Source organism: Lemur catta, chromosome 14, assembly GCF_020740605.2.
Source record: "Lemur catta isolate mLemCat1 chromosome 14, mLemCat1.pri, whole genome shotgun sequence".
NCBI lineage: Eukaryota > Metazoa > Chordata > Mammalia > Primates > Lemuridae > Lemur > Lemur catta.
In genome coordinates this window covers 64,515,146-64,534,562 of record NC_059141.1, presented here as the reverse complement: position 1 = coordinate 64,534,562, position 19,417 = coordinate 64,515,146, and the positions used below count along the sequence as shown (strand labels likewise).

General features: G+C 38.5%; 1 protein-coding gene across 2 annotated transcripts in view; it reads right to left on the bottom strand.

Moving 5' to 3' along the window:
• Positions 1-1,454: 1,454 nt before the first annotated feature.
• PTPN20 (protein tyrosine phosphatase non-receptor type 20) overlaps positions 1,455-19,417 on the bottom strand; it is a 102,429-nt gene continuing 84,466 nt past the window's right edge. For both annotated transcript variants that reach the window (XM_045567828.1, XM_045567827.1), the window contains 3 exons: positions 15,657-15,872; positions 2,445-2,507; positions 1,455-1,565 (listed from right to left, as the gene is read on the bottom strand). In XM_045567828.1, coding sequence (XP_045423784.1) covers positions 1,500-1,565; positions 2,445-2,507; positions 15,657-15,872 — 345 coding nt within the window. In that variant the 3' untranslated portion in view covers positions 1,455-1,499. The remainder of the gene's footprint in view (positions 1,566-2,444; positions 2,508-15,656; positions 15,873-19,417) is intronic.

The following is a 19,417-nucleotide window of genomic DNA, read 5'->3' as shown; positions in this document are numbered from 1 at the left end:
CATACATAAAAATACTTTAGACAATACATAGTAAATATTTTCCTTTAAGTAATAGCACGGAATCCATTTAAGGAAGATTGTTATACATTATACCTATTATTTTACGAAACAGAGAGAAAATAAAATAGGGGATAAAAATATTAAAGGCCAATCATCAAAATAAAATTAATGTTTAGTACAGACTATTATTTATTTTAATAATATAAGTAGAATAATCTAATATCAAATATATTTCTGGCATATAATTATTTTTAAAATAAGAATTATCAATTTTAATTCAATCAATTCAAATATATTCATTCGGCCAAAGAAACACAATAAACCTCTTAAAAATTCAGGATTTATAAATTAATCTTAAACATTTCCTCAATATAATACATAGCATAGTCTGATCTCCACAGAGTTACACTGTAAAAACATACACGTCAATTGCTTTGTAGCTTATAATCAGGTATAACTGGTCACCAAAACTCCTTAACCATAATATTCCTATAATCATATGAGGCAAAGTCCTATAATAATAAAATGAATGTAATAATGGCCACAATCTTTTCAAAAACAGAGTATGGAAGTTTCCATTTTCAAAACTATGAATCTGGTTTTCCAAAATCTGGTTCCCAAATCCAGTTTCTAAATGTTTCAGCAGAGGTGGGGCAGTAATGGAAAGAAATTATTTAATGGAACTCTGAAAAAAAAAAAACAATCACAGATCTTAGTTTAAAACGCACATCAGGAATGAGAGATACCATAAATGACTCAGAATTACATAATAATGTTTATATCAAAGTTTATTGGTTAGCTAAAAGGCAAAGAGTAAGAGGCAAGTAAAATGTAATATTTGCTTTTAACAAAGCAGACTGAGTAATATGTTAAGTGTTAGGGTGGGATAGGAAAGAACTCAGGCTAGGCAAAAATTTCCTCTTGGACTTTCTATATAAACATCTATTTTAGTTTTGGACTGTTGGCCAGTGTGCTCATGTGACGGAGAGGAGGAGCCCTGCCGACCCATGAAACGCCTCCCAGACCAGCACGTCCTTGTCTTGCTGCTCTAGGAAGGCAGCCCCCCCACCCCCGGAGGTCTCTGGGGCCCTGCGGGAGCGTGAGGGAGAGGAAAATGGAGGCCAATTTGTGTTGAAAGTTAATACCTTCTAACTGGACTCTTCTTTGCCTTTCCAAATAAAATCTTAATGAATATAGTTTTAGTCCGTTATTGGACTCTGTAATCCCTTCAACCGAACAGCCAAACTGCAGTTGCTATAAAGCAAAAGTGTAACTTTTGTTACACTGGAAAACATGGGAGGGTATTTTGAGGTTGTCTAGTAAGAGGAATGAGTAAACACTGCTCACCCCAAACCAAATCATGCTGCCTTCAGGGAGCTTTTACACCAGGAAAGCAGACTACATGCATGACAAACCCCTCAGCACAGCTCCAATGCGTTCTTTATGGGGAGGCTCAAAGCCACGCGGTAATTTCAAGTGAGAGGCAGCAGAAGTCTTTCTTAGTCCAAAGTCAGAAGTTTCTGAAGAACTTTAAGCACAATTTCATAACAAAAGTGATACTGCTCCTATAGACACATATATGAAAAACAACAGAATGTTAAGTAATTGAATACCAATATCCACAGAGAACACATTTGTAATTTTCAACCATGCTGGGAGGTTCCTAAAGAGAGCGAACATTTAACTACGAACACTTAGTTTGTATGAGAACCCCTTTATGCAAATATATTTTTTAAATACAAGGAAGATAAATGATCATAATACAGTTTTTGGTCTAGAACTAAGTCCCTAAAGGCTTAACTAAACTTGGAAAACTGTCAATCTCAACTTCTTTATATCTTCCCTGGCTAAATCAAATTAAAAAGTCCCTTACATTATCTTGACATTTCAAACCATACCTATATGTAAAGATCTAGCCTCAAGTCTCTCAAGGCACACTAGTTCAAATAAAATGCTTCACGACATTGGCCTAAGAGCAAGACAGTGCAAAGATTTAGGTGTAATGTTTTCATTATCCATATTCTCTTGACCCCCTCTTCCAATGATTAATAACTAACCTATGACATAAGTATCTTTTTATTACATGCCAATAATCTTATCAGTGGCAAATAAATATTTCAAATTGCTATCCAAAAATTTATTAAAACTCACTTTAGATGTTACTTAAATAACACGGCCTTATGGGCAAAGCTTGTGCGTGGACACCAGGAGACATCAGTTTCGGTCTTGGCTCCCCCCTTGCTGTCGGAGCGACCTGTGGAGCCGACCTCATTGCTCCAAACTTGTGCTTTGTCAGGAATTTCAGAGTAAAACTATGTCTAACTCAAACAGCAAGAATTCAGTGAGCTCATGTAGGTGAAAATGCTTTATAAATTGTACAGTGCTATATAACGCTAAGCTTTGTATTCACTATTCTCGTTAGAATTCATGTCCTGAAAGCTTACCTTCGTTTGAATCATGCCACGACGCTGTTCTCTCATTTGGGTCACTATATCCACAATGTCGAACTGCAATAAGATGACAGTAATTTTGCATTATCCATTTGGAGGGAAAAACACAAACCTACACATTGCCAAATGAGTATTCCATCTCTCTTTCTAGTAAAAGAGGTGTCAAGCTTTAACTGGAAAGGACTCATTTTCAGCCACAAGTAAATGTAACATTTTTAGTTACATGGATAAGAAGACTTGTTTTAATAGGTTTTCAGGTGAAAGCAGTAAGCAATCATTTATAATAAGAAACACTCTAAAAACAATAACACATTTGCCATCGTAGTCACTTACCTGTTATCCAAAGGGAGAACTTACAGCATAATTCTGTAATTCATAATTTCATAATTCTGGGAAAGTACGAAGGACTTTCTCTGCCCCAAGAGTAGCATTGCTGTTTCTCACACAAAGAGCCCTGTCAACTCAAACGGAGACCCCGAGCTGCTGTCACCCCAACACCCGATTCTGCAGCTGCACACGGAGACCATCACAACTGGGCATGGTTGCTGAGTTGGTACAGGTTCACAAAGGCCTACTGTTGGTCCAAGAGAGATGAGTCTAGAAACCAGGAGTGTTTAGAAACTCTTATGGCAATCTGACACTGACACAGCAGCAGGAGTGTGACCAGCTGAACAGGATATAGACCAGCTAGGTGTCGCTGAACTTGCTAGGAGAGTTACATGTGGTATAAGATTGGTACCAGCCATGTGTCACAAGACCATGTTGAAACATGACACATTTGTCAACTGTAACCCAAAAGCATATAAAAAACTGAAAAAAGTAAGCATTTCTTTATTTTTATAACTTGTCATTTTATAATAATTAAGACTTTTAGGTGAAGGGGGAGTTTGAAGATGGTGGACAAGAAAAACCACCAGCCAGAGTGTCTCTGCAAGAAAGACAGATTTTAGAAGACAGTGAAAAAAAATAAACAGGCAGACAAACATAGATAGGACAAGGGTCAGAAGGAAGGTGCTGAAACTACAGGAGACTCTGTAGTTGCGGAGGAGAACTGGAAGGAGAAAGGCCCCGAAAGGCTTGGAGAGCAGCTACAAGGGTAGGTGGAGCAGTTAAATATTCCCTCCCTTGCATCTCGGACTGCTGGAGGGCTCCTGAGGGGAGAGACCTGCTGACACCAGCCCAGAGACGGCCACCGCCAGCAAGCCGTGAGCCTCTTGTGGACAGGCAGGCTCCCAGCTCCCTCAGGACACCTCCCACGCCACAGAGCAGAGCCGACTGGCAGGTGTCATATTGCTTCATTCTCCCTTCCCCTCCCCTACTCATGGCTGCCGGCTGCCGAGAAAGACAATTCAGCCACCACCCGGAGGCATCTGCAGGGAACGGGACCTTTCCTTTTGGGGCCCTACAGAAGACTGAGGGGTACTCAGACTGTGAGCTCCCTAACCGCCAGCCCTCCCAGGTGCCACTTGCCTGGTGACTCCAGGAGAGAGGGGCAAATCCCGAGGCAGAGAGACATCGATCCAGCCTGGGCACCCCGTGGGTGACTTGGGACCAGCACTCCTCTCCCTGGAAGGGTCAGGGATTGATCCCCGGGGCCCTGGGAACAGGCCTGCAGTCCAGATCCCGTACACCCAGGTCTCGATCGCATTGCCCCGGGCATAGGAGGGATATATGTGAACGACCCTCCTGGGTGTGTGAGCCTTCAGGGGCAGACCAGCATGCCTGACGGGCAACTCTCCTCTCACGGGAAGGCCGTGTGCCCAGCCCAGGATGTGATCCTGGGCAAGGAACCTTCTGGCCTGCATGACAGCCAGGGGAGATCCACAGGCTTGAGGTCCTGCCTGCTGGCAGAGGCCCGGGAGAAACTGCAGAATAGGGGAGGGTGGAAGGAGCCAGGCCTGCTCCAGAGTGCAGGTCTCAGACAGCCCCACCCCCACACGCAGACTTTTCAGCTGAGTGGGGCCATTTCAGCCCCTCCCTGGCAGCTTTGCCCAGAATCAGAGAACAGACCTTTGACCCCTGCTACCAGCATTTGTGGAGCTTGAGGGCAGGCTCGCCCACCCCAGCCCCACCCAGCCTCACTCCCCCACCTGCCCCCCCTGAGGTGCAGAATAAGGACACACCTGGAAGTCCCAGGGCCCCACCCACCACCTGAGGAGCTAGAGTGTCTCTCCAGAGGAACGAGAGCTGGTTACAGGACCCAAAAACAACACTGCAGCCTGCCCCTCCCAGCAAGCGCCACCTACTGACAGGGAGGTCATTCTGCACACCCTTTTACTGCCTCTGCTGACTCATTGTATAGGGTGTGGTCAAATCTCACCTACAAACACCACCTACTGGCTCAGAGACTAAACAGGCTATGTCATTATCCAAACGAAAATCTGAAGGTAAGGCGCAACGGCTGATCCAGATGGGAAGGAATCAGTGAAAGAATTCTGTAAGTATGAAGAATCAAATGGAAAGCACACCCCCAAAGGGGAACACCAGCTCTCTAGCAATAGACATCAACCAAATTCAGAACTCTAAAATAACAGAAGAATTTTGAACATGGATTGTAAGAAAACTCAATGATATGCAGGAAAAAATGGATAACCAACACAAAGAAACCACAAAAAAAATCCAACACTTGGAATAAAAATTCACTAAAGAAATTGAAATATTAAAGAAAAATCAAACCGAACTCCTGAAATGAAGACTTTATTCAAGGAATTACAAAACACAGTGTAAAGCCTCAATAACAGGGTAGATCAAACAGAACAAAGAATCTCAGGGATCGAAGATAACACCTTTCAATTAAATAAGTCACTCAGAGATAGAGCACAGAAATAAGAGAAAAGAGCAAAGCCTATAAGAAATGTGGGATTATGTGAAGAGGTCTAATGTTAGAATCATAGGCATCCCTGAGGGTGAAGAAGAAAATACACAAGAGTTTGATAAGCTATTTGAGGATATAATAGAGGAAAATTTCCCAGACCTTGCTAAAAATCTAGATATCCAGGTACAAGAAGCTCAAAGGACTCCTGGGATATTCATCACAAACAGGAAGACACCACGACACACAGTCATCAGACTGACAAAAATAACTGAGAATGAGGCCCTCCCATGAGCTATAAGGAGAAAGAAGCAGGTAACCTACAAGGAAAACCCATCTGAATAATGGCAAACTTCTCAACTGAAACCTTACAAGCAAGAAGAGACTGGGACCCCATTCTTACTCTTCTCAAACAGAATAATGGCCAGCCTAGAATCTTGTATCCTGCAAAACTAAGTTTGTATACAAAGGAGAAATAAAGGCCTTCTCAGATAAGCAAAGACTGAGGGAATTCATCAAGACAAGACCTGCCCTCCAGGAAGTACTCAAAAACAGTGTTACACACATATCAGCACAATAAACACTCATGAATGTAAAAGCATCCAAAAGCTAAAGGTCAAAGGCCAGATACCAGACTGGCTCAAGAGAGAAAACAAAGCAACAAAGTTCAACTCAACAGGATGAACAGAAATCTGCCACATTTATCAATTCTCTCAATAAATGTGAAGGGCTTGACCTGCCCACTGAAGAGACATAGGCTGGCCGAATGGATAAATATACACAGACCAAGTATCTGCTGTCTTCAGGAAACACATCTAACCCACAAGAATGCATTCAGACTCAAGGTGAGGGGATGAAAAACAAAATTTCAAGCAAACAGAAGCCAAAAGAAACCTGGTGTGGTGGTTCTGATTTCAGATAACTTAGTCTTCAAATCAACAAAAGAAATGAAAGACAAAGAGGGTCACTATAAAATGGTGAAGGGTACAGTTCATCAAGAAGACATAACAATTCTAAATATTTATTCACCTAACTCAGGTACACCCAGATTCATAAAGCAAATCCTACTTGATCTAAAAAAAATGATAAACAGCAACACCATAATAGCCAGAGACTTCAACACCCCTCTGAGAGAACAGGACAGATCCTCCAAACAGAAAGCTAACAAAGAAACAATGGAATTAACCAGGACTCTAGAACAAATGGGCCTGACTGGCATTTACAGAACATTCTACCCCAAAACTACTGAATATGCATTTTTCTCATCAGCTCCTGGGACATTCTCTAAGACTGACCATATCCTAGGCCACAAAGGATGTCTCAAAAAATTTAAAAAAATAAAAATTATACCATGCAACTTCTCAGACCACAAAGGAATAAAATTAGAAATCAACTCCAACAGAAACTCTCATCTCTACACAAAATCATGGAAACCAAACAACCTTCTGCTGAATGATTATTGGATTAATGAGGATACTAAGATGAAAATCAAAAGATTCTTTGAACTAAATTACAAAGGAGACACAAGTTATCAAAATCTGTGGGACACAGCTAAGGCAGTCCTGAGAGGAAAACTTATATCCATAAATGCCTATATCCAAAAGATAGAAAGATCACAAATAAACAATCTAATGAATCATCTCAAAGAACTGGAAAAGGATGAGCAAACTGACCCCGAACCCAGTAGAAGAAAAGAAATAACAAAAACCAGAGCAGAGCTAAATGAAATTGGTAATAAAAAAAACTATATGGAAGATTAATAAAACAAAAAGTTGGTTCTTTGAAAAAATAAACAAAATTCACATGCCTCTGGCTAAATTAAACAAAAAGCAGGAAAGAAAGAACTCTAATAAGCTCCAGCAGGAATGAAAAAGGAGAAATTACAACTGATGCCACAGAAATACAAAATATCATCTATGAATACTATAAAAAAAACTCTATGCACATAAACTGGAAAATGTGAAGGAAATGAATAAATTCTTAGAAACACACAGCCTCCCTAGGCTCAATCAGGAAGAAACAGAATTCCCAAACAGACCAATATCAAGTACCAAAATTGAACCAGCAATGAAAAACCTTCCTAAAAAGAAAATTCCCAGATGAGAGGGTTTCACACCTGAATTTTATCAGATCTACAAAGAAGAACTGGTGCCTATCCTGCAGAAATTATTCCACAACATCAAGAGGGAAGGAATCCTTCCCAACACATTTTATGAAGCCAACATCCCCCTGATACCAAAACCAGGAAAGGACACAATAAAAAAAGAAAACTACAGACTAATACCCCTTATGAATACAGATGCAAACATTCTCAATAAAATCCTAACAAACCAAATTCAGGTGCATATCAAAACAATAATCCATCACGACCAAGTGGGCTTCATCCCAGAGATGCAGGGATGGTTCAACATACACGATTCTATAAATGTAATTCACCACATAAATAGAAGCAAAAACAAAGACAATATGATCCTCTCAATAGACGGAGAAAAAGCATCTGACAAAATTCAACACCCTTTTATGATAAGAATGCTTAACAAAATAGGCATAGACGGGACTTACCTAAAAGTGATACAAGCCATATATAACAAACCTACAGCCAACATCATACTGAATGGGGAAAAATTGAGAGCATTCCCACTTAGAACTGGAACCAGACAAGGTTGCCCTCTATCACCACTTCTATTCAACATAGTGCTGGAAGTTCTAGCCAGAGCAATCAGACAAGAGAAGCAAATCAAGGGTATCCAAATGCGGGCAGAAGAGGTCAAAGTATGATCTTCAATCTAGAAAACCTCAAGCAAAGATTCTGCTATGAGACTACTGGAATTAATAAACAAATTCAGCAAAGTCTCAGGTTATAAAATCAATTTACAGAAATCAGTATCATTCCTATATTCCAACAACAGTCAAAGTGAGAACCAAATCAAAGACTCAATACCCTTCACAATAGCAACAAAGAAAATAAAGTACCTAGGACTATATTTAACTAAGGAGTAAAAGACCTCTACAGGGAGAACTATGAAACACCGAGGAAGGAAATAACAGAGGGCATAAACAGGTGGAAAACCATACCAAGCTCATGGGTCAGCAGAATAAACATTGATAAAATGTCTATACTACCCAAAGTGAACTACAGATTCAGTGTAATCCCTATTAAAATACCAACACCATTTTTAACAGATCTAGAAAAAATAATTCTATGCTTTGTATGGAAACAGAGAAGACCCCGTATAGCAAGAGCAATCTTAAACAAAAAGAACAAATTGGGAGACATCAATTTACCAGACTTCAGCTACCCTACAAGGCTATAGTAACTAAAATAGCATGGTATTGGCACAAGAACAGAGACATAAACCAATGGAACAGAACTGAGAACCCAGATATAAAACCATCCTCATACTGCCATCTAATCTTTGACATAGCAGGCAAAAACATAAACTGGGGAAAAGAATCCTTATTCAATAAAAATGGTGCTGGGAAAATTGGATAGCCACATGCAGAAGACTGAAACAGGATCCACACCTCTCTCTTCTCACAAAAATCAACTCATGGTGGAGAACATACTTAAATATAAGGTGTGAACCTATAAAAATTCTAGAAGAAAATGTTGGAAAAACTCTTAGAGACATTAGCCTAGGCAAAGAATTTATGAAGAAGACCCCAAAGGCAATCACAGCAACAAAAATAAATAAATGGGACCTGATCAAATTAAAAAGCTTCTGCACAACCAAAGAAACTATCACGAGAGCAAACTGACAACCTACAGAATGGGAGAAAGTATTTGCATGTTACACATCTGATAAAGGGCTGATAACTAGAATATATATAGAACTCAGGAAAATAAATCAACAAGAAAAAAATCAAACAACCCTATCAAAAAGTAGGCAAAGGACATGAACAGAAACTTTTCAAAAGAAGACAGACTAATGGCTAACAAACATATGAAAAAAATGCTCAACATCTCTAATCATCAGGGAAACGCAAATCAAAACCACAATGAGATATCACTTATCTCCAGTGAGAATGGCCTTTATCAAAAAGTCCCAGCCAGGCGCGGTGGCTCACACCTGTAATCCTAGCACTCTGGGAGGCTGAGGCGGGTGGATCGCTCGAGGTCAGGAGTTCGAGACCAGCCTGAGCAAGAGCAAGACCCTGTCTCTACTAAAAATAGAAAGAAATTATATGGACAGCTAAAAAATATATATATAGAAAAAATTAGCCGGGCATGGTGGCGCATGCCTGTAGTCCCAGCTACTCGGGAGGCTGAGGCAGTAGGATCGCTTGAGCCCAGGAGTTTGAGGTTGCTGTGAGCTAGGCTGACGCCACGGCACTCGCTCTAGCCCGGGCAACAAAGTGACACTCTGTCTTAAAAAAAAAAAAAAAAAAAAAAAACAAGTCCCAAAACAATAAATGTTGGTGTGGTTGCGGAGAGATAGGAACACTCATACACTGCTGGTGGGACTATAAACTAGTACAACCTCTGTGGAAAGCAATATGGAGATACCTCAAAGAGCTAAAAGTAGAACTACCATTTGATCCAGCAATCCCATTACTGGGCATCTACCCAAAAGTACAGAAGACATTCTATAAAAAAGACATCTGCACTAGAATGTTTATAGCAGCACAATTCACAATTGCAAAGATGTGGAAACAATCCAAGTACCCATCAATACATGAGTGGATTAATAAAATGTGGTATACATATACCATGGAGTTTTACTCAGCCCGAAAAACAATGGTGATCTAGCACCTCTTATATTATCCTGGATAGAGCTGGAACCCATTCCACTAAGTGAAGTATCGCAAGAATGAAAAAACAGAACTTGAAGACAAGTCTTTTGAAATGACACAGTCAGGCACAGAAAAGAAAAAAATAATTAAAAAGAACAAAGAACACTTACATGCAATATGAGATACCATAAAATGAACAAATATTTAAATTTTGCAAGTTCCAAAAGGAGAAAAGAAGGTAAAAGGCATAGAAAATCTATTTAATGAAATAATAGCTGAAAATTCCCAAGTCTTGTAGGAGATATAGACATCAAGATCCAGGAAGCTCAAAAAATCCCAAGTATATTCAACTCAAACAGGTCCTCTCCAAGGCACATTATACGCAATCTGTCAAAAGAGAGAATTCTATAAAAAGTAAGAGAAAAAGGTCAACTCATATACAAAGGAATCCCCATCAGATTAACAGCAGATTCCTCAGCAGAAACTTTACAGGCCAGGAGAGAATGAGATGATATATTCAAAGTCCTGAAAGAAACTACCTGTGAATCAGGAATACTGTATTCAGCAAAGCTATCCTTCAGAATGAAGGACAAATAAAGTCTTTCCCAGACAAATGAAAACTGAGGGAATTCAATCACCACTAGATCGGCTCTACAAGAAGTGCTTAAGGGAGTCCTACATTTGGAAGTGAAAGGATAATATTGACCATCATGAAAACAAATGAAAGTATAAAACATAGCAGACATATATAAGACAAAGAGAAAGGAATCAAATGTTACCGCTATAGAAAACCATCAAATTGTAAGGGAAACAATAAAAGAGGATGAAAGGAACAAAAAATATTCAAAACAATTAACAAAATGACAGGAGTTAATCCTTTCCTATCAACAACAACATTGAATGTAAACAGTTTAAAAATTCCAGTTAAAAGATATAGACTGGCTGAATGGGTAAAAGAACAAGACCCAACTATATGCTGCCCATAACAAATCCACTTCACCTGTAAAGACACACATAGACTGAAAGTGAAAGGCTAAAAAAATATTCCATACAAATGGAAACCAAAAGCATTCAGGAGTAATGGTAATTTTATCAAACAAAATAGACTTTAAGTAAAAAAAACATAAAAAGAGACAAACAAGGTTGTTATATGGTGATAAAGGGATTAATTCAGCAAGAGAATATAACAGTTGTAAATATACATGCATCCAACATCAGAGCACCCAAATATATAAAGCAAATATTATTAGAGACAAAGAAAGACATAGGCCTCAACACAATAATAGTTGGGAACTTCAACACCTATAATCAGCATTGGACAGATCATACAGATGAAAAATCAACAAATATCTGATTTAATCTGTACTGTAGACCAAATGGACCTAATCTAACATTACAGAACATTTTATCCAACAGCTGCAGAACACATTCTTCTCATCAGCATGTGGAACATTTTCTAGAATAAACTATATGTTAGTCTACAAAACAAGTCTCAAGAAATTTAAAAAAATCAAAATCATATCAAGTATATTTTCAGACCACAAATAGATATTTCTAGTTTTTTCTAAAAAAAAACAGAAATCAATAAAAGAAGAACTTTAAAACTTTACAGATACATGAAAATTAAATAACATGCTCATGACCAACTACTGAATGAATGCAGAATTAAAGAAGAAAATTTATATATTTCTGGAAAAAAATGAGAATGGAAACATATCAAAACCTATGAGACACAGTAAAAACATTACTAAGACAGAAATTTATAGCAGTAAACACCTACATCAAAAAAATAGAAAAACAGCAAATAAACAACCAAATGATACACTTTGAGGAATTAGAGAAGTAAAAACAAACCAAACATAAAATAAGTAGAAGGAATGAAATAATAAATATCAGAGCACAACAAGTGAAAGAGACTTAAAAATTTAATAAAGAACATCAATGAAAGGAAAATTTGCCTTTTAAAAAAGATAAACAAAACCAATAAACCACCATCTTGACTAACCAAGAAAAAAGCAAAACCAAATAAATAAAATCAGAAATGTAAAAGGACACATTACAAATGATACCACAGAAAAACAAAGGATAATTAGAAACTATTGCAAACAACTATAGGCCAACAAATTAGAAAACCTAGAAGAAATGAATAATTTCTTGGATACATACAATCAAGTTTGAACCATGAAGAAAGAGAAAGAGAAAACCTGGACAGACCTATAATGAATAACAAGATTGAGTCAGTAATAAAAAGTCTCCTAACAAAGAAAAGCCCAGGACCTAATGACTTCACTGCTAAATTCTACCAAAGTTTTAAAGAACTAATATCAATTCTACTCAAACTTCTGTAAAAAACTAAAGGGGATGGATTTTTTCCAAACCCATTCTATGAGGTTGGCATTACCCTGATACCAAAACCAGACAAAGACAAAACAAATAAAGAAAACTATAGGCCAATATCCCTGATGAATATAGATGCAAAAATCCTCAACAAAATACTAGCAAACCAAATACAACACCATATCAAAAACAAAATACACCATGATCAATTGGGATTTATACCAAAAATGCAAGGGTGGTTCAATATACACAAATCAATAAATGTGATACATCACATCAACAGAATGAAGGAAAAAAACTGCATAATCACCTCAACAGACACAGAAAAAGCATTTTGTAAATTCAATATTCCTTCATGACAAAAAAAAATACTCTCAATAAATTAGGCATAGAAGGAACATATCTCAACACAATAAAAACCATATATGACAAACACACAGCTAACAGCATAATAAATGGGCAAAAGCTGAAAGCCTTTCTTCTAACAACTGGAACAAGACAAAGATGCCAACTTTCACCGCTCTTATTCAGCATAGCACTGGAAGTTCTAGCCAGTGTGATTAGTCAAAAGAAGGAAATAAAGGGCATCAAAATTGGAAAAGAGGAAGTTAAACTGTCTCTCTTTGAAGATTACATAATTTTATATAGAGAAAAACTTAATGATTCTACCAAAAAACTCTTAGAACTGATAAACAAATTCAGCTGCAGGATTAAAAAAATCCACAAATAAAAATCAGTGACTTTTTTATATATCAATAACTAACCAGCTGAAAAAGAAATAAGGCTATTTCATTTGCAATAGCTCAAAAAGATACCTAAGAACAAATTTAACCAAAAAGGTGAAAGACCTGTACAATGAAAACTGTAATACACTGATGAAAGAAATTGAAGAGAACAAAGATAAATGAAAGACATCCCATGCTCATGGATTAGAAGAGTTAATATTGTTAAAATGCCCATATTACCCAAAGAAATTTACAGATTCAGTGCAATCCCTATCAAAACACCAATGACATTCTTCATAGAAACAGAAAAAGAATCCTGAAATTCATATGGAACTATGAAAGACCCCAAATAGCCAAAGCAGAAAGAACAACGCTGGCGACATCATATTACCTGATTTCAAAATACCCTACACAGCTATAGTAAACAAAACAGCATGGTTTGAGTACAAAAACAGACACATAGAACATGGAACAGAATAGAGAACCCATATATAAATCCATGCATTTACAGCCAACTGACTTTTGACAAAGGGGCAAACAACATACATTAGAGAAAGAATACCCTCTTCAATAAATGGTACTGGGAAAACTGGATATCCATATGCAGAATAATGAAACTAGACCCCTACTTATTACCATTTACCAAAATCAACTCAAAATAGATTAAAAACTTAAACACAAGACCATAAACTATAAAACTACTAGAAGAAAACATAGAGGAAATGCTTCAGTACATTGATCTAGGCAATGATTTTATGGTGAAGACTCCAAAAACATAGAAAACAAAAACAATAATAGACAAATGACACTGTATTAAACTAAAGGCTTCTACACACCAAAGGAAACATGTAATAAATTGAAGAGACAACCCACATGATGGGAGAAAGTATTTTCAAACTATTCCTAGAACAAAAGGTTAATATCTAGAATATAAAATGAACTCACACAACTCAACAGCAACAAATAAACAGCCTGATTAAAAAGTGGCCAAAACATCTAAACACATATTTCTTGAGATAAGACATACAAATGGCCAAGAAATATATGAAAAAATTTCAACATCATGAATCATCAGGAAAATTCAAATCAAAACCATGATGAGATATAATCTCACCCCAGTTTTAATGGCTATTATCAAAAAGACAAAAAATAACAAATGTTTGTAGGGATGCAGTGAAATTGGAGCTCTTAGACACTGCTGGTGGAAATGTAAATTAGTACGGCCATTATGGAAAACACTGTGGAGATTTCTGTAAAAACTAAAAATAGAATTACTATATGATCCAGCGATGCTACCACTGGGTATTTATACAAAGAAAAGGAGATCAGTATATCAAAGGGATAACTGTACCCTTATGCTTATTGCAGCACTATGCACAACAGCTAAGATACGGAATCAACCTAAAAGTCCATCAACAGATGAATAGATAAAGAAAATCTAGTGTATATACACCATGGGATTCTATTCAGCCATATTAAATAATGATATACTGTCATTCATGGACAAGCCTGGAGGGCATTATGTTAAAAGAAATAAGTCAGGCACAGAAAGGTAAATATCGTATGTTCTCATTCATATGTGGGTGCTAAAAATAATTGAGTTCATGGAAATAGAGAGCAGAATTGTGGTTAATAGAGGTTGGGAAGTGCAGGAGGGAGAGGACAATGGAGACAGGTTGGTTAACAGATACTAAATTACAGCTAGATAGGAGAAATGACTTCTGGTGTTCTATAGCACTGTAGGATGAATGTGATTAAGTATAATTTATTGTACATTTTCAGAAAGCTACAAGGAGGACATTGAATGTTCTCAACACAAAAAAAACGATAAATGCTAGAGGTGACAGATATGCTAATTACTCTGATTATTACACATAGTCTATACATATTGAAATGTCACTCTGTACCCAGTAACTATGTACAATTCTCACATGTCAACTAAAAATAAAAGGAAAAAAGAACACAGATGTGATCTATTTTAATAAATAAAATTTGAAAAATAAAAAGATAATAATACAGAAAATAGTCTGATTCCTGTCTCTCTCTCTTAGCTGGTTCCAAATTAAGGAGGATAGTAAAGGATTATTAGTGACTGAGTCAAACCCAACAATATTATTATCCTTATTTTACATGAAAACTGGAGGTTTGAGAGAGGATGAACAATTTATACAAAGTCACCAAAATCTAAAGCATGTGGCAAGCTGGCAGTCATAAACCCAGAGACCTCTCATTAACTCTGAAGTAGGCATCTTTTTCTAACACGCTCATGTGCATGTTATTTATGTTCATTAAAAACAGGCACATTTCAGCAACATCCTCTAGCAAGTTCTAAAAACCATGTGTGGGGGTGGAGCGAAGGAAAAGGAAAATGCACTCAGATTTACTGTGTATCTACTGTGTTCTGAGCCATTTTTTGACATTAGGTGCTTTAATCCTCACAACCACCCCAGCAACCTGCAGCGAGCTCAGTAGAACCAAGTATCTGACACACATGTGCTTTCCATTTACCAAGTTGCTCTTGAAGGCTGAATATCAGTCTTCCAATATTGTCAGGCTGTTAAAAGTAGTGTGTTTGCCAACATCGATTCCCACACTTACTGAGTAGTTCTTTTCAATGGCACAGAACACGACATCCACACACAGGAACACCCCCGTCCGGCCTACGCCAGCACTGCAGTGAACAACCAAGGGTCCCATAAGGTGGCTCTTCCTCACATAACGAACGTACTTTATGAAACCGTCTACTGAGGCAGGAGTGCCATGGTCTGGCCACTTGGTGAACTGCAAGTGTTTTACCAAGTGACTAGTTCCGGTCTGTTAGAGAGAGAGAGAGACAGAGAGAGATTCATCAATTTCTTATATTAGAGATCTCCTTTCAATTTTTAATATACCAATAATAATAATAATGGCTATATGGTATTATATTGGTATTATACAGAGCTTTCAAAGAGTACTCAAACCTCATTTTGATGTTTTTAAGAATTCCGAAAGTAACCAGGAATAGTTTTCTCCATTTTACAAAGGAGAACACAGTAACAATAATACAAATAAGAACACTAATAGTTACTATGTGCCAGTAAATGTAGGGGCTTCATATACATTACCTCATTTAATCCTCACATCAACCGCTTCCAGTAGGCACTATTTTACCTCCATTTTACAAATAAAAGAGTAAGGCTGAGGGGATTAAGATGCATGCTAGGTCAAGACTCCCATGTTTAGAGCTGGCACTGAAATTCAGGCCTCCTGCATCCCAACCTACCACTTTCCTCTGCACCATGAGGCTGCAGGAAAGCCAAGATTTCAAAACAGAATAAAAGATGGGCTGATGTGTTAGGAATAAGACCAAAAGGCAACCTGTCTTCACGTAAATGTTATACACTAAATTTGATTAAAATAGGCAGGTGCCTGACCAGGGAGGCACCAACCTCTTCTGGCAATGAGGACAGAGTAGTTACTGACCCTGAGAGTAGACTGTGGGCCCTACTCTTGTGCTAAGCCCCCTGGAAGCGGAGTCGTGAAACTCTCCTCAGGGCTGGCAGATGAAGCACTTTGAGTTCACCCAAATCCCACCCAAAGGGATCGTCACCCTTTCCTCAGTGCAGGGCCCTCGTCATAGCTTACTTGGAACCCACGTGGGAAAACTCAGAATGGGTTTCTTGCTCCTCTTCTGCTTCTGCCTCATGTACCTCTTTTTCCTAAGTGTCCTGAACAAAGATGCTGGTGTTCAGAGCCCTATTCTAATCCAAAGTAACTACTGAAATTTGTGATGGTTAATTTTGTGTCAACTTGGCTGGTCTACAGTACCCAGATATTTGGTCAAACATTATTCCAGATATTTCTGTGAAGGCATTTTTGGATGTGATTAGCGTTTAAATAGGCAAACTTTGATTAAAGCAGATTACCCTCCATAATATGGCTGGCCTCTTCTAACCTGTTGAAGGCCTTGACAGAACGAAGACCAGTCTGCTGTGAGCAAGAAGCGATTAAAGCAGATTACCCTCCATAATGTGGCTGGCCTCGTCTAACCCGTTGAAGGCCTTGACAGAACGAAGACCAGCCTGCCGTGAGCAAGAAGCAACTCTGCCAGCGGCTGCTCTGCACCCAGACTGCAATTCCTCCCTCGGTTTCCAGCCCACTGCTCCACCCTGTGGATTCGCCAACCTTCCACAGTCACTTCAGCCAGTTCCTGAAAAGCAGGCTCTCCCTCTATTCCTATATGTGCTAGTGGTTGTGTTTCTCTGGAGAACTCTAATCCTATACTGACTTATTTAGTATAATTTTCTACCTAGAATCATAAAGCTAGAAAACACCCAAGTCACTTAGGTTATTGATGATTTCTGTATTATATGGCATTCTACAGTGGCAGAAATCTGTAACTGGCAGGGGGAAGGAGGGGTTATATTTAAAACCTCTTTGAACTTAACATCAAATAGAAAACTCAAGTCTGAATCACTGCTACATGAAACTAAATGAGGGGAAACACTTGAAAATCTTGCAAAGGCACTAAGTTGAGGATTGCTGTCGCCATATCATGTATTTCAGGTGCTAAATCTCTCCTATCACCACTGACCATTGAGAATCTGCACAGAGGTGGACCTCATAGATTTCCTTACCTGATGCCATGAAAACGGTGCCCATGATGCAGACTCTCCAAAGTAAACCCGTGGTTGTGAAGCTTGTGGGCCTCAGCCCAAAGGTCACCTTCTTGCCATGGCTCTGTAAGTTGACCTTGCAGAGAGACCATTGCTCTGTGCCTCCCATCTGGCCTATATTCTCCAAGCACACATGTCATTTGGAAGTGACTACTTTAGCGTCTTCCTTCCCTACTAGACTCTAAGTGTTCTAAGAGTTAAGACTGTCTGTCTTCTATCCCAGGAAAGTGGAAGAAGCATTCAAGACATTCCTGGCTGCCTACTTTTTGCAATTCATCATTCCTTTTCCTTGTATACAAACCCTTCTTCCTTGTGAGTTTCATGCCTCTTAGCTTCATCTTCTCATTGCCATAACCAAGTGGCTAAACCTCCTGGTCAAGCCTCCACATTCACTGAAGATCCTAGTCTTCTCCCTGCCACATATTCTGGCATCGTCCAAGGCAAATCCAGTTTCTCATCAGCCCTGTAGACACTAACCTCATGACATTTTTATTTCTCTCTTGCAGGGGAGATCACCTCCTTTCTTCTTGTTCCCACAATGATGACCACTCCTTGGACTTATCATCATCCAGTATCAAAAATTTCCCAGCTCTATAACTCCAGTCATCAATTTATGACCAGAAGCTCTTATGCTACCACCTCATTTGTGCTTCACACAACAATGTGGCCAAATGGAGATCCCCAGTCCTTCCCATCCTCCATTTACCTCTAGTTGACTGGCCCCCTGATTCCATTCATATCCCTAAATGATTTTGACTTCGTGGCTGATAATCTGAATCATTCTCTTTACCAAACTCTCAACTCTTTTGATCTTTTGCATCTTGCCACATGTACTAGACAACATCTCACTCTGGGTCAGTCCCATACCTGTGTTCAGTGATCCCATAAATTATGCTGCTGTAAAGCAAATAATCACATAGTTGCATATTTTGTTGCTATTGCAAAGTTATAGGTCCAACCTCAGCATCACTCGGTTACTCTTTTCCTGGTTATTGTCTGTGCACCAATCAACCTCTTTGGCGATGACTCCAAACCTCACCACTGTCTTCAAGCTTCCTGTTCAACTCCTACTCCCTTCACTCCTGTTGAACACATGGATCACCTACCTGCTAATTCAGTCCACTAGAGCAATATAACTCATTACTTTCTCCTGTAAACCATTCCTTTCCTATTTTCCAAATCTACTTGAGCAAAGAAATCCATGAATTATTCTAGATCAATGCTTTCCAACAGAATTTCCTATGGTGATACAAATGTTCTAAATCTATGTGTTCAATATGATAGCCACTCATAACATGTGACTAACAGCACTAGAAATGTGGCTACTACAAGTAAGGAACTGAATTTGTTATGTTATATAAATTTAAATAACTTAAATTTAAATGTAAGTAGCCACATGTGGTTACCATCTTGAATAGCATAATTTCCAACCCCTCCTGTTACCTATAAGTCACAAGTCATAAGTCATGTATATCTACCAGTCAGTTTTATCTGCAAAACACCATTGTCTGTGCTTTCCATGCCAATGCCAAATGCCCTAGTTGATCATGCCACTCTTACCAAACTTCTTCAATGTCTCCCAATTATCTTCATAATAAATTTCATGCTCCCTAGCTGAAATCTAAGACATTTCATGTTCCAGCTTACCCTTGCTTACTTTCTGTAGCCTCATCTCTCATTACTCCCTGGCATTAAACTTTTGCA